Here is a 13,208-nt window from a genome sequence, read left to right as displayed (position 1 = left end):
CATTATGTGATGTAGTCTCTTTACTCTTTTATTCCTGTTGCCTTTATTTATTTATATTGACATATTTTTTCTTGTTTTTCTTGTTTTTAGTCATTATTATCATTCTTCCTCTTCTTGTTGTTGTTGTTGGCTACAGCACTTGAGGAAATGTATATAGCTTATTTTCTAGCCCTTTGCTGATAATATAACGTTATATTCGTCTTTTGACGGTGGTGGAACAAAAGTATCGGTACGTTGTTTCCACACGGACCTTTATTCACGTTGTACCGCCCGTGCACATGTGTAAACAAGGAGCTGGGAAACTTCTAGAACTGTTAAAGCTATTTAAGCTGATGAGCTGGTGGCAGTGATTTGTTTACATAGTTTATATATTTTTGAAACAACAAATCATCCCGTTGAAAACTACATTTGATCCAAAATGGCGTCTTCGGAGGCGAAAAATGACAGCGACGATGGCATGGACGCGTTCATGGACAAATTCAAAACCCAGAAATATAAAAATGGCTTTAATGAAGACAACTGGGAAGAGGTAAGTGACATGTAGACAAACTTTCGGGTCTCGATATTAGCCAGAAAGTTATTTCTGCGTAAGGGAGCTGAGTAAACTTCTGTGTTATTGTAGTAAGCTAGCAGGCTAACTGGTAACTTGAATATTTCCTGTCCATCCGCAGTGATTCCTCTGTTTTTTTTCCTCATTCAGGAGTTTAATAAAGTCCCCATGTTCATGAAAACAGCCCCAGAAGAGATTGACCCCAAAAAATACCCAGAACTAGCTTGTCTCCAGGCCATTATCCATGATGAAGACAGACCCCCAGAAGGTAGGTGGACCAACAGTCCCTCAGGTTTCTGAAACACCTGATGGGGTTGTCCTTGTCATCAGTGAAAAGGAGTTTTTTAAATTCGTCAAACTGTTAATGATTCAATTCATTTCCTCAATCCCTCTCCAGAACAAGCACAGAGCCTCAAAGATGAGGGAAATGCGTTTTTCAAAGAGAAGAAATACCAGAAGGCCATACTGTCCTACACAGCAGGTTTGAAGAAGAAATGTGATGACGAGGAGCTCAACACTGTTCTCCTCACCAACAGGGCCGCAGCACACTTCCACCTGGGTAAAGAGCACATTAATATGCCATTAGGGCTTCAACAAGGTGAATCATGTAGCGTAATCGTTTGCTCAGTAAAATGTCAGGAAATGTCAATCCCAGATGTATTTAAAAGTTTTGTTTTGTCAGTCCAAACCCCAAATATCTTCAGATTAATATGATATAACACAGACAAAAGCAGGAAATCTTCATATTTGAGTGTCTAGAAACACCACTTTCTGCCGTTTTTGCATGGAAAATTACTTTAGTCGGTTAATAGATTAACTGTTGACCCCACAGGACTATTGACTACAACAGACTAACATGCCTATAATAGCACCTTTCTTCTCTCAACAACATCAACTAAAACGTTTACATTATATGCTTTTGCACCATGTGACCTGGCAACAGATTGTTCCATGTAGAGAATATCCATAAAAGTGAGTAGTTAAAAGGTAAAAATTGAATTTCCTCTTTTTTTTTTTTCCTGGTTTATATCACAGGTAACATGCGTTCTGCATTGAATGATGCTGCAGCTGCAAAGAAGATCAAACCAGACCACCTTAAAGCCTTGATCAGAGGTATGGAATATAAACATACAGACTTCTCACCTGTAGCATTACCTCGTCCTAAGCAACCCAGTGGACTCTCTCTCTCCATGCCAAAAAATTAATTCATTTCATCAAAATATTAAATAGCAACAAGTAACAATATGTGTTTTTTTTATTACAGACTAAGATGTTGCAACCTCAATGTTTATTATCTGGTTTTATCATGTGAGCCAGGCTTGATTACACCTGGTTTTATTGTTTTAAACTATTGTTTTTTAATGTCCATTCTTATTTTAAGGAACTACTGTCACAATCACACATGTATATGTACATGTATATTCAAGCATATTAATGACAGTGTCAGTCATTTTATGCAGTGGATTTGACTCTAAAACAAATTTCCCTACACTTATGAAACATGACCTTAAATAAGGATAGAAATTCTAAAATATTACAGTGGAGCATAAGAAAGTAAAACACCGTTGTTTTGACTGATGTGTGTGTTTCTGCAGGCGCTCAGTGTTGCATAGAGCTGCGCAGCTTTGCAGAGGCCATCCAGTGGTGTGATGAAGGGCTGAAGGCCCATCCTACTGACAAGAAGCTGGTGGAGCTGAGAGCAGCAGCAGATAAACACAAGGTTCAATCGCTAATGAGTTCAGTTGATTTTGGTGTGCGGGTGTTAATTTCAGACAACCATAAAGTTTATTTCTTGTGCCTTAGAGAGCAGCAGAGAGAGATGCCAGGAAGGCCAAGGCCAAAGAAAAGAAGCTGCACGGTGCGAAAGAAGCTCTTCTGGCTGCTATAAAGGTAAGCATCCTCTTCAAAACAGGGAGAAAAACTAAACTTCAACCTGTGGAACTTGTTATTATATACAATATTATACCTGAAAGAATCTGACACTAAATATAACTCTAGTAAGACTGCATTAACGTGATGTAAGATCTATTGTTTTTGTTGAGATTATCAGATAAATCTTTTGTGTGTTTAACGCAGGATCGAGGCATCAAGCTCCTCCAGCCTGCACAGCCTCGTCAGCACGGTTCAGACAGTGAGGATGAGGATGAAGGCTCCTCAGCAGCGATGTCACAGCTGAGGCTGGATGGCTTCAGCTCTCATGAGGTCACCGGGGCTCAGGTCTTCCTGGACGAACAGGGTTCCCTGCACTGGCCTGTTCTCTTCCTCTATCCTGAACACCAGCAGACCGACTTCATCTCTGCTTTCTCTGAGAACAACAGGTAAACTCCTCGTTTTGTCTTTGTCCAGTCCTGAATCTACCTTCATTTGATGTATTTCTGTTGTTATTGTAACCAAGATGTAGGTAAATGTGTTGCAGATAATCAGGACATTCCACGTGTCAACCTTTCTCCGTTTCATTTGACTAAATAAATTAGCAGTTGTATGTGGTTTTACTTAGAAACACAGCCGCAGAATCACTTCTGTATCTTTTTATTTGTCTTGTTTCAGTTTCGTAGATCACCTGGCCGTCATGTTTGGTGAAGAACTTCCACCTTGGGATGCAGACAGAAAATACCATCCACAAAATCTGCAGGTTTGTGTTTTCCTTAAATGTTGTTAGTCACTCATGACAGATGAAGCAAAAAATAAGCACTTCTCACTACAAGAAATATCCAGGAATAATTCACTGCACAAAGTTAACATACTGTCATTTTTATTGTTTTACATTCTTATGCTTGTCAAACACAACTTTTTGCACAAAATATATTTCTTTTCCAAATGACAATAATTGATTTTTTAATTCTAATTAACCACATATGACCTTTCTTCATGTTCTAGCTCTACTTTGAAGATGAGCAGCAGGGGAAACTCTACCAAGTAAACCCAGAGACGGAACTTTTAAAAGTGTTGCAGCATAAAAGGTACGTTCAGTGAGTCTGTTTAAGTTTGATTTAATTTTGACTGACACCATGGCCACCAAGAATTCGATTCACTGGCAGGTGTCCGTTGTTTTCTTGTGATTAGGGCTGAAAATTTTGTGGTTTTCCTTAACCAAACATGGGTGTTTTTTCTCAGTTTAAGTTTTATTCAACAATTCCTGCAGCGTATTAGTCACATGAAACATTAATCAGTGAAGCACAGACTATTTAAACAAACAAGCAGACCTTTCCTTATTGAACAAATGGCTCTGACAAACAAAATAATGTCAAATTGGATGCATTTGCTCAGGGGAAATGGAACACAAAACATAGATTGTCAGTTAACAAATTTGAATCGGTTAAATTCTTAAAGAAAATTAAAAAATAATGCCTACTTGTGAAATATATTTTAACCTGCATTTCCCTTTTGTCGTTTTAGCCGTGAAGCGAGTTTTGATTTTCAGTATTGTGTTCAACAAAGTGGCAGCCTGTGTTTTCAGTTTGAAGAAGTGTTTGTGGTCATATGCTCATGCAACACGATCGCCATTTCTACTGCACCTGTCTGTTTGTGATTGTTTAATACCTTAATTATTGCATTACAAATAAAAAACAGACAAGTGACCTAATGAGAACCATGTAAATTACTTTTATCGTGCTGTCCTGCTGCCAGCTGTCCGGTGTTTCCTTGTTAAACAAGCAAAAAGGAAAGAAACAGACATTTTAATATAATGACACATCCTCTTTTTGGCAGGTGGTCATGGTGTAAGGATAATAATAACCTGTCAGTAGTTCGTGGACATTTTGAACGTTTTTTGCTTCCACAATCCAGTACAGTAAAAGAACGTACATCTTAAAGGATAGTATCTGTTAGAGAGTATATTTGTACCATCTTGTGAAGGTATACCGACTTCTTTGACTCTAACTTGACATGAACTTCCTTCACACTCTTGCCTCTTGTCTTTTCTGTTCTGTTACCAGGTATTTTGTGAAGGCGGGCACTCCCAGTTTCATCATTCTGGTTAATGGTTCCTCATTCTGCAAGCAGTTTTTAACAGGGAAGAAAATACAACATTTGTGAAAACACCAGCCTTTAAATCTTGGACTTTTCATACACAGATGATCTGACTCGTGGCCGAGAGCAGAGGGCTGTACTATGAAGCAAGCCCAGCATGTCCAGGTTTTCTTTTCGTCATTTAAATCCCCTCTCAGAGACAAGGGGGATCACGACGTTGGTTATAGACTTGCTTTGTTAATTCAAGCTTTTTTCTTTTGGCTCTGAGTGTGTTCACATAAATGGGAGTGTTTGGTGCATCGTTTACTGTGTGCATAATCTGCTGTGTAAAATTTTAAGTGTGAATTAGACCTGCAGCAAAAGGGAAAAATGATTTATTTTCTGCTTTACAAGCTGAGATTCCCGTGGCAACGTGATGCGTACAGTTTGTGTGGCTGTAATGACATTATGTCTTCATTTGGAGACAACACTAATATACAGCTCAACAGGATGTAACCTGCTCCATGAGGTCTATCCAGGTAAAAAGAGAGCCACCTTCGTGACATTGAAAAGTCTGACTTTAACTCAACATGCATAACAAAACCATTAATGTTGCTTCATAGTACAGCCCTCTGAACACGCTGTTCAACAGCAATTATCAGTCTAAATCAGGCATGTCCAAACTGTTCCATAAAGGGCCGAGTGGCTGCAGGTTTTCATTCCTACCAAGCCGGAGCACACCAGGCTAGACTCATTTAATCAACTGATTTCAGTCTTCAAACAACTGATTAGTCGAATCAGGTGTGCTGTAGACTGGTTGGAACAAAAACCTGCAGCCACACGGCCCTTTATGGAACAGTTTGGACATGCCTGGTCTAAATATATGTAAAGCAAATAATATGTCTAATTGTCACTACAAACAAAAAAAGATTGAAAATGGTGTAAAGAAATTTTATTCATGTGCTTACATGGACAAATGAACGACAACGAGAGCAAAATGTATAATAGGTATAAACAAGTGCTTGTAAATAAACACGGAAAACAAAAGAAAGCCGTCTGACTTCATCCTTGACATTTAAAAGACTTGTGAGTCCCTGACTGGACATACCAGCAGTCTCTGAATCTGACGCTAGAGGTCTCTGTCAACAAACGCAAAAGAATCTCTTGTTTAGCTTTAAGAAAATGAATTTGGACGTCAAAGACTTCCCTGTTGGAAGTCAGAAAGGTGATTAACTTTTGCTTTTAGGAGGAAAACATCCACCTGGTCTGTTTCACATTAGACGATCATACAGGTGACAAACATTTGGCCTAATTAGGTGTTTGAACCCAGTTAATCAATGTGACTGAACCAGTTATTCTACTTTCCTCTAATGGTTATGTGCTATAAAGAAGTGTGTGCAGTACAATAGTCACTCCATACAGGCATGAATTCCCTTAAGCTATGTGTCGTTCTGTGTTGTCAAAGTGATTTGATCAGATAATTACTCTCCATGATGCTCTGACGCTCTTGGCAGGTCGAGCCTCTCTCAGCGTCTTTCCTGTAAGTAACGAGCGCTTGATATAATCTTAAAAACACCGGGCCTCATGCAAGAACTGCTTGTACAAACCCGTTTGTTCTTCAGTGGCTCGTACAAGTGATTTGTTTCTCAACAAACAAAATTCAGTCTCTCCACAGAGATAAAAACATTAAATCTATGAATGAACAGATTTTTTTGACAAAAAACAAACAGATTTTTTACCTTAATCTTCTCTTAATCTTTTCTGTTGTAAATTTATCACTTTAATCTTGGAAATTAAGTTTTTTCCCCTCTGAATGTTACCTCCCTCCTTCTCCTTCTCGTGTTTTTTAAAAAAAATATACCTTGGCCCTAATACACTGTTGTAAACTTGAGACTAAGATTTAAATCATTTGACCCAGTAGTCATAAAAACAAGTAAGAGTTAAGTATTATTATTATTATTATTACTACTATTATTAATCATAGAGGTCTTGAAACAGTAAATCTGCATTTTGACTGGCAGCTAGAGGTCAAATGTTTATATGATTATTAAGAAATTCAAAGTTACACAAACTCATTTTCTGTATTTGTGTCAGTCTGAATGACATTTACTTCATAAGACACCGCAGACCAATGAGAAGCCACGAAGCTCAGTATGACGTCATGATGAAGCCAGGTTGTGCCATGACAGCAGGTTGGGGTTGTGGAGCCATCATCACCACCGGAGCAGGCTGCATGTTCACCGTGGTTTGGTTAACATTGATGACGGTGGGAACTTTTTTGTGATGTTTCAACTCGCGATGCATTTGACACCAGGAGCACCACACACAGAAACAGGAAACTAGGATGTCTTTGCAGAGAGAACCCTGTGGAGAACCAAAGTTTTTAAATTCAGGTGCGTCACTTTTGTTCAACATGTCTTGTTGTAATTATCTTTACATGCATGTACCTTGATGCCATATCTGTTTCGCATAGCAGCCCTGACGGACAAGGTTGCAGGAGGAACAAACAGTGGGATCCCGCAGGCTGCGAATACAGCAGGGCTGCATATGTCGCACAGCGGGAGACAGTTGTTCTCTCCAAATCTTCCTGAAACTGTGCAAGCAAGGCAAGGGCAGCACCAGAAGCCATAGCAGCCTGAGAGAAAAAAAACACACACACAGATATGCCATAGTCAGTAGGTTACCTACAGTAGATGAACCACAGCTCCAGTTTGGAGAAACAGCAGGAGTACTGGTGTAGCGGGCTTAGCTGTGGACAGAAAATGTCTTAGCCACCTACAAAGAAATCAATATCAGTTTAAGTGTACACTATATCTAGAATATTTTAACCACTTTACCTCGCCATCAGACAGCCTTTTCTGACAGGAAACTGAAGTTATATTGCTTGTTTTATCGCCGTCTCCGAAGCCATCAGACTCTCCTGACAAAAACCCTGCAGAACACCGGAGTTGTTGATTTACTGCTGCTACAAAATGTTTGTGTATTTTGTGTGATTTTGGTGAACTAACTCTTTAAAAGTCACACAGTAACATTGTTACGTGCCACAGTGTCTGTGTGGTGCCCAGGTTCTGCCCCTCCCCCCTTGCAGATTGCAGTGATTGGCATCAGGTGCAGCTGCTCTGCAATCAGGACCCGGTGCTTAAAAGCCTGGAGCGTGCAGCCGATCAGGGCCAGTGGGCCATTCGGCAGACTACAGTCTGCTAGTCTGTAGACTAATAGACTAAGACAGCAGGTTAGACTGCTCGTGGTGGTCGACAAGTGCTTTGTTAGTGCTCTCAGCTAGTGAAGTCACTTGTCTTTGTGTTTCATGTGCCATGTTTACCTCATGGTTGGCAAGGGCACCCGTTTGGGCGCCCCCATGTGTTCTTGTTAGCCTCCCTGGCTAGCATGGACCTTTGCTGTCTTTTGCGTGTGTTTAATTTAGTAGGTTAACCCTTTTGTTAGTTTAATTTGTTAACTTAATTTGACACACATTTGTTAATAAAAGAACTTTTGTTTACATCTTTGTCTCAATTCTCCTTCCTTCCTTTTTCTCCCGGGTAAATTTATTTAATGTTGCACCCCTCATCCCCTACCCCAACCTGGAATCGTAACAAACATAAACTAACCAATGGAATCTGGTTGCTTTGGGGAAAGCAACATTTGGCTAACATAATGGCGATTTCCCATTGGAAAAGGCTGTCTGGTGGAAAGGTAAAGCGGTTAAAAATAAACTAAATATAGTGTGCACTTAAACTGGAGGACCCTTTTTTTTTTAGTTGGCTAAACAGTCTAAATTTCATTTAACTGCGGTAGATTCTTTAGCTTCCTAAACCAGTACTTCTACCTCAAACAACCCCACTTCAAAGCAGAACAAAAAAAAAAAAACAAACAAACAAAAAAAACACCTTTAATCCAAAAAAAAAAAAACATATTTGTGGTATCGATTCTTACAAGTACTGGTGTCTTCAAAGCAGTCAAAGAGCCCGGTGTCCCACTCTGTCAGGGGTTGTTCTCTTGCCATCGCTTGTTGAACAACTTTTGCCACAGATGGTTAAAAAATGAACCTGAGAAATCAAAGCAAAAACAAAAACCTCAAATCTTGAAACATGATATGCAGAGGGTTTTTTTGTACGTCTTTATCTCCGTGTGTTTGAAAACGCCATTGTTGCACCACAACGACAGATGATCCGATCAGATGTTGGAGCATTGTGCTAAAGTTGTTTGTGAGAAGATGAGACGCAAAAGAATTTCCTGTTAGCTTTGTTGCTTTCACTTGTGGCTTTGACTCATTATAATTTGTGTTCAGCTTTGGCTGAATAACATCCAGCTGGCAAACAAAAACAAATTCCAAAAGATAATTCTTAATGGAGCAATGCTCAGATAACTAAAGTTCACCATTTAGCTGGTTTACATGGAGGGATAGAGACACAGGAATCAATGATTTAATTAATGAAAACAAATTCTTTGACTTATTTCCAAAACAACTTTTCTCTGTCCAATGAAGAATTTTTTTAAGTAAGTGCAGCTCGAAGAGGGTTGTTCCAAACCTTAGAGTTTGAAGACATTATATTATATATCAGATAAACCTCAGATCAGCTAAATCCTGTGATTGTTTGAGTAATCATCTATTAATCTGTTTTTATAAGTTTTATATTTATATTTATATTTTTATTTTTTTATATTTATAAGTTTGTTTGTTTTTTTTTTATCTGATTCCAGCTTTTTAAATTTGAATATTTTCAAGTTTCTTCTTCTTTTTTATGAAAGTAAACTGGATATCTTTGAGTTATTGACAACACAAGACATTTGAGGACGTCATCTTGGGCTTTCAGAAACATTAGTCACTTTCTGAGATTTTATAGACCAAACTATTAATTGATTAATTGAGAAAATAACTGACGGACTAATCAAAAATGAAAATAATCATGCTGTCCTAGTTGACACTTGGTGGAACCAGGATTTAAAAAATTTTAATCCATCTGTTTGTATATTACAAGACATTTTACGGGACACAGAGGAATCTGTGGGGCTGGGTTACTCTTTTTTTCTTCAGTTGTATTAAAGATAAATGCAGTAAAACTGAGAAATCTTTCTAATATATAATTTTGATACATTTTGTTTCCTTTTGATTGTATTTTTATGTTTCAGTAGATTGAATATGCAAAGAATCACATTATATCACTTTACTAGTATGTTCTTTAGCAGGGGTTGGGAACCTTTACTATCAAAAGAGCTCTTGTTGTTCAAGAAAGAAAAACTAAATTTGTCTGGAGTCACATTTATTAAATTCTCTATTTTCCTCTGAGACTTTCTCTTGTTTGTTCATTTGACATCCACATCCTAAAGAGACTCAAGACTATCCATTGTCAAAATGTAGAGGAAAAGGTGCACACACGTTTTTTTAAATGGTAAAAGAAAAGTAAAATATTAAAGAAGAGTTATTAATTTCCATAGAATGTTTTGTCAAATACCGAGGATGTTACCGGAGAATCAAAAGAGCTGCAGGTTGCTGTTTCCTAATATAATCCCGTACTTTATCACACTATGAACTATCTGTAAAGTTGCACATTATGCTCCTATAATAATCAAATTGTTAGCATTTAGAAATACTCAGGATGCTTCTGTTTTTACATGAATACTGAAGAGCTGCTGCATGTCACACAGAAAGTGAAAATAAATGAGTTTTATCTGCAGAAACATCCCTTCTCTTCATTTTAAAGTACAAATGAACATTTCCAGCATTTTCAGAATAAACTTTGATTCAGCTGTTAAGATAAAGAGACAGTAAAGTGTCTCATTAGCAAACTTTAAGGCCTTACCTGATGGAGCTGCTGGAGAAACCTGTGGGTGACTGAAGCTGTGGACGAATGAAAGGATTCACTTTGGATGAGGAGTGGCATCTTATGCATGAAGAACAGCTGAAAACAAACAATGCTGCAAAACCTGAATCTGTTGGAACAAGGAAACGAAATCGAAACTATATGCTAATAATAGAGGCTATTTTATTTTAATTACTATGTCCATGTCAGAATTTTCCCATTTGAATACAAGAACAAGGTTGAAACGTCACCAGAAGGACCGATGAAATAACAATAATTTTAGAAAAATCTAAATCTAAATTAATTAATGAATCTAAATTTTATAAATCTTTCCCTTTCAGGACAGTTATTATTGAGTTTTACTTTTTAAGATAATTAATTGCAAATCAGAATCATTTTATTTATTTTTCATTCTGAAGCATCACCTAAGTCTTTTACTTTGACATATGATGAGAGCAGCATGATTGAGTCAATTTTGTTTCCAGCAGATTTAAAGGTTTGTGGGAGGTTCAAACATCCTCAGAAATCGGTGCATTTATTGATTAAACTGCAGTTTATTTTACTCATCCTGTCCTCTGCACCTGCACTATTATTTTCATTGTTCAGTTTATTTTCAATCAGCAATAATCCACAGCCGTCACAGTAAACGGTGATGATTTGGCAGGTCAGAGGTGACTGCAGGGTGTTTCCCCTTAATGTTACCAAAACAGTCAGCATGTTGGGATGATCATATTTGTCGACTGTTTGCTCTGTGTGAGCCTGTTTCTGACATCTTGTGACAGCTGGGGCTTTACAAACACAAACTGTTCTCCTGCCACACTGCAGAAGCAACATGACCTCTCTATGAATATCTTCTTATCACTGACAAAAGAGTGGTAACAGTGTTGTGCAATAATGTGTTACTCAGTAATAGCCTTCAGTGTGGCTTTTATGAGATAAAAACTTGGCTGCATGATTTTAAGCCTTTAACCCTGCAGTTTTTAAATATTCCACCACCGAACAGTTCAGACATCACTTTGTGATAACAGTCTCAAAGTACATCTACAATTAAATGTAGAAAAAGTGAAGTAAAAAGCTAAATTCTTGAATAAATTAAACAGACTTGCTCATCTGTGTGGAAATGTAATCCACTTTACTTCTGGTGGTATGCTGCAAACTCAAATCATAACTGGTTTGCATTCTAGTTTAGGCTACAGTACTTTGAAAACATTTCAAAATTTGTAAAAAATCATCCTGATGTAGTTTTTTTCATCAGTGAAAAAAACATTATGTATATAATATTAACAACAGTCTTTTTATTTGCATAAATGTTTTAAATTTATTATCTTAGCATCACATTTAAAAACTCCACTGATGTCTTGAATGGCTTTTTGTTACCAGCTTCCTGGACAGACGCAAACTAAAAAGGCAGATTATTTACAGACACAGCAACATCTAGTGGATTATTTTAGGATAGCAAACCTAAACTGAGAGAGAGAGATGGTTGAGCAAAACATTAAAGATAACATATAAAAATAAGTATTACAATTTTTTATTGACATTAGTGTCAGGATTTTTCATGTTGCTTTAATAAAATGTTCTTTAATTAATAAACATAGATGTATGATTTGACCATTCTGTAATGTTGCACCATGATACAGCTGTGTTGTTATAATCTGTTAACTGCTTTTATTGCTGCACTCCTGGAGTAAAATACTACAAATGTTCACTTTGGTAATACACACAAGAGCAGAGAAAGCACACAGCTGGGAGCGGGACCCAATTATTTAGGAACCAATCACTTTTCTTTTTCCATGCCTCAAAATACAGGCATCAATCACAGATAACCTCCTTCTGTACAACATTAAGCTTCACAAAACATGATTAGTGGCCATCCTTCAATACTGAGACTGTAATTTACATGAAAAATACAAAAAATAATCCTAGAAACCTAGAAAGCATTTTAAACTGAAGTCATATGTTCAGTCTTGTTGTTGATTCTTCACCCTGATGAAGGTGGGCAGTTTGTTTGACGTGTCTCCATGAAAATAAAAACAGTGTTAAACAAATTGGAGCAAAATGTTTTGGGGTAGCAATTTTGACAATGCACTGTTGTGTGGAGAAATGAGAGGTTTGTGCCAGAATTAATGCTGTAAATGAAAAGTTTGAGCAACACAAAGTAGATCTGCCTACAAACAAACCGAGGGTCTCTAACAAAGCTTTCTAATAATGTTTAGAATAATTTGATCAGTTATGTTTTGAGGGGGATTTGCTGTTCTGATCAGTAATGGGTGCTTTGAAAGTTTGATACTTTGCTGCCATCTTTTGTCTGTTTTTGTTACTGCAGAATATAAGAGGATCCAACATACCTGAGCAACTTTAACTATGAATGCCTCCATTTTCTGTGAGGTGCAATATTTCAGTGTTTGATTTTGATGTAATCCAACATTCAGATTAGATTTTTTTAGTAACTCAGTGGATAATGTCACTAATTACAAAAACTGTCATGCAATTTCTATTCAGCGACTGTCTACATCTCAAAATGATCTGACACAACCCTGCTTGAACTCATGAAAACTGATCATTCTTACTTCATTTTATGTATTTTAATGTGAAACATGATGTTGGGGTGAGACACAAGGCAGGAAAGCTTTTATTCAAGTGTAAAACAATACAATATTGGTTAGAAAATCTGTTGTTGTGAATTGTTTGAACTGTGAACTGTTCAATCATAAGTGATCCAGGGCAGATTATTCTATGAAAATACAGTATTGTTTTTACATTCTTCATTTCATTTCACTGCTGACATCAGCTCGTGTTTTTATGTGATTATTGTTACAGTCTGATCAAATAAAAATCTACTTAAAATCCTTAAGAAAACCATTGGGTAATTTTAATGACAAAATTCATGATGCATAATTTTTCAACAT

At 37.2% G+C, this 13,208-nt stretch overlaps 2 protein-coding genes across 2 annotated transcripts; one reads left to right on the top strand and one right to left on the bottom strand.

Moving 5' to 3' along the window:
* Window positions 1–251: 251 nt before the first annotated feature.
* Window positions 252–5,123, top strand: ttc4 (tetratricopeptide repeat domain 4). Its single transcript, XM_084722324.1, has 10 exons — window positions 252–529; window positions 701–818; window positions 948–1,109; window positions 1,586–1,663; window positions 2,146–2,270; window positions 2,354–2,440; window positions 2,627–2,868; window positions 3,098–3,182; window positions 3,428–3,510; window positions 4,486–5,123. The coding sequence occupies exons 1-10, from the start codon at window positions 419–421 to the stop codon at window positions 4,583–4,585; spliced, it is 1,191 nt and encodes a 396-aa protein (XP_084578450.1). The 5' UTR covers window positions 252–418; the 3' UTR covers window positions 4,586–5,123.
* A 305-nt stretch (window positions 5,124–5,428) lies between these two features.
* Window positions 5,429–12,339, bottom strand: LOC146324391 (cornifelin-like). Its single transcript, XM_084723726.1, has 5 exons — window positions 12,230–12,339; window positions 10,300–10,429; window positions 8,432–8,544; window positions 6,946–7,133; window positions 5,429–6,862 (listed from the first exon to the last, which is right to left on the bottom strand). The coding sequence occupies exons 3-5, from the start codon at window positions 8,499–8,501 to the stop codon at window positions 6,647–6,649; spliced, it is 474 nt and encodes a 157-aa protein (XP_084579852.1). The 5' UTR covers window positions 8,502–8,544; window positions 10,300–10,429; window positions 12,230–12,339; the 3' UTR covers window positions 5,429–6,646.
* Between the last annotated feature and the right edge of the window lie 869 nt (window positions 12,340–13,208).

This window comes from Lutjanus erythropterus, chromosome 7 (assembly GCF_056507025.1).
Source record: "Lutjanus erythropterus isolate fLutEry1 chromosome 7, fLutEry1.hap2, whole genome shotgun sequence".
NCBI classification, from domain to species: domain Eukaryota; kingdom Metazoa; phylum Chordata; class Actinopteri; order Lutjaniformes; family Lutjanidae; genus Lutjanus; species Lutjanus erythropterus.
Note: the sequence above shows the minus strand (reverse complement) of the source record. Positions and strands in the feature narration are given on the sequence as shown.

What these genes read in the sequence shown, in the direction of transcription:
- ttc4 (XM_084722324.1), top strand. Translation starts at nt 419, where the DNA reads ATGGCGTCTTCGGAGGCGAAAAATGACAGCGACGATGGCATGGACGCG. An exon ending in CAGCAGCAGATAAACACAAG is followed by an intron (nt 2,271 to 2,353) that starts GTTCAATCGCTA and finishes CTTGTGCCTTAG; the next exon opens with AGAGCAGCAGAGAGAGATGC. An exon ending in AAAGTGTTGCAGCATAAAAG is followed by an intron (nt 3,511 to 4,485) that starts GTACGTTCAGTG and finishes TTCTGTTACCAG; the next exon opens with GTATTTTGTGAAGGCGGGCA.
- LOC146324391 (XM_084723726.1), bottom strand. Translation starts at nt 8,501, where the DNA reads ATGGCAAGAGAACAACCCCTGACAGAGTGGGACACCGGGCTCTTTGAC. An exon ending in CTTTGAAGACACCAGTACTT is followed by an intron (nt 7,134 to 8,431) that starts GTAAGAATCGAT and finishes TTTTTCTCTCAG; the next exon opens with GCTGCTATGGCTTCTGGTGC. An exon ending in GAAACAGATATGGCATCAAG is followed by an intron (nt 6,863 to 6,945) that starts GTACATGCATGT and finishes GGTTCTCCACAG; the next exon opens with GGTTCTCTCTGCAAAGACAT.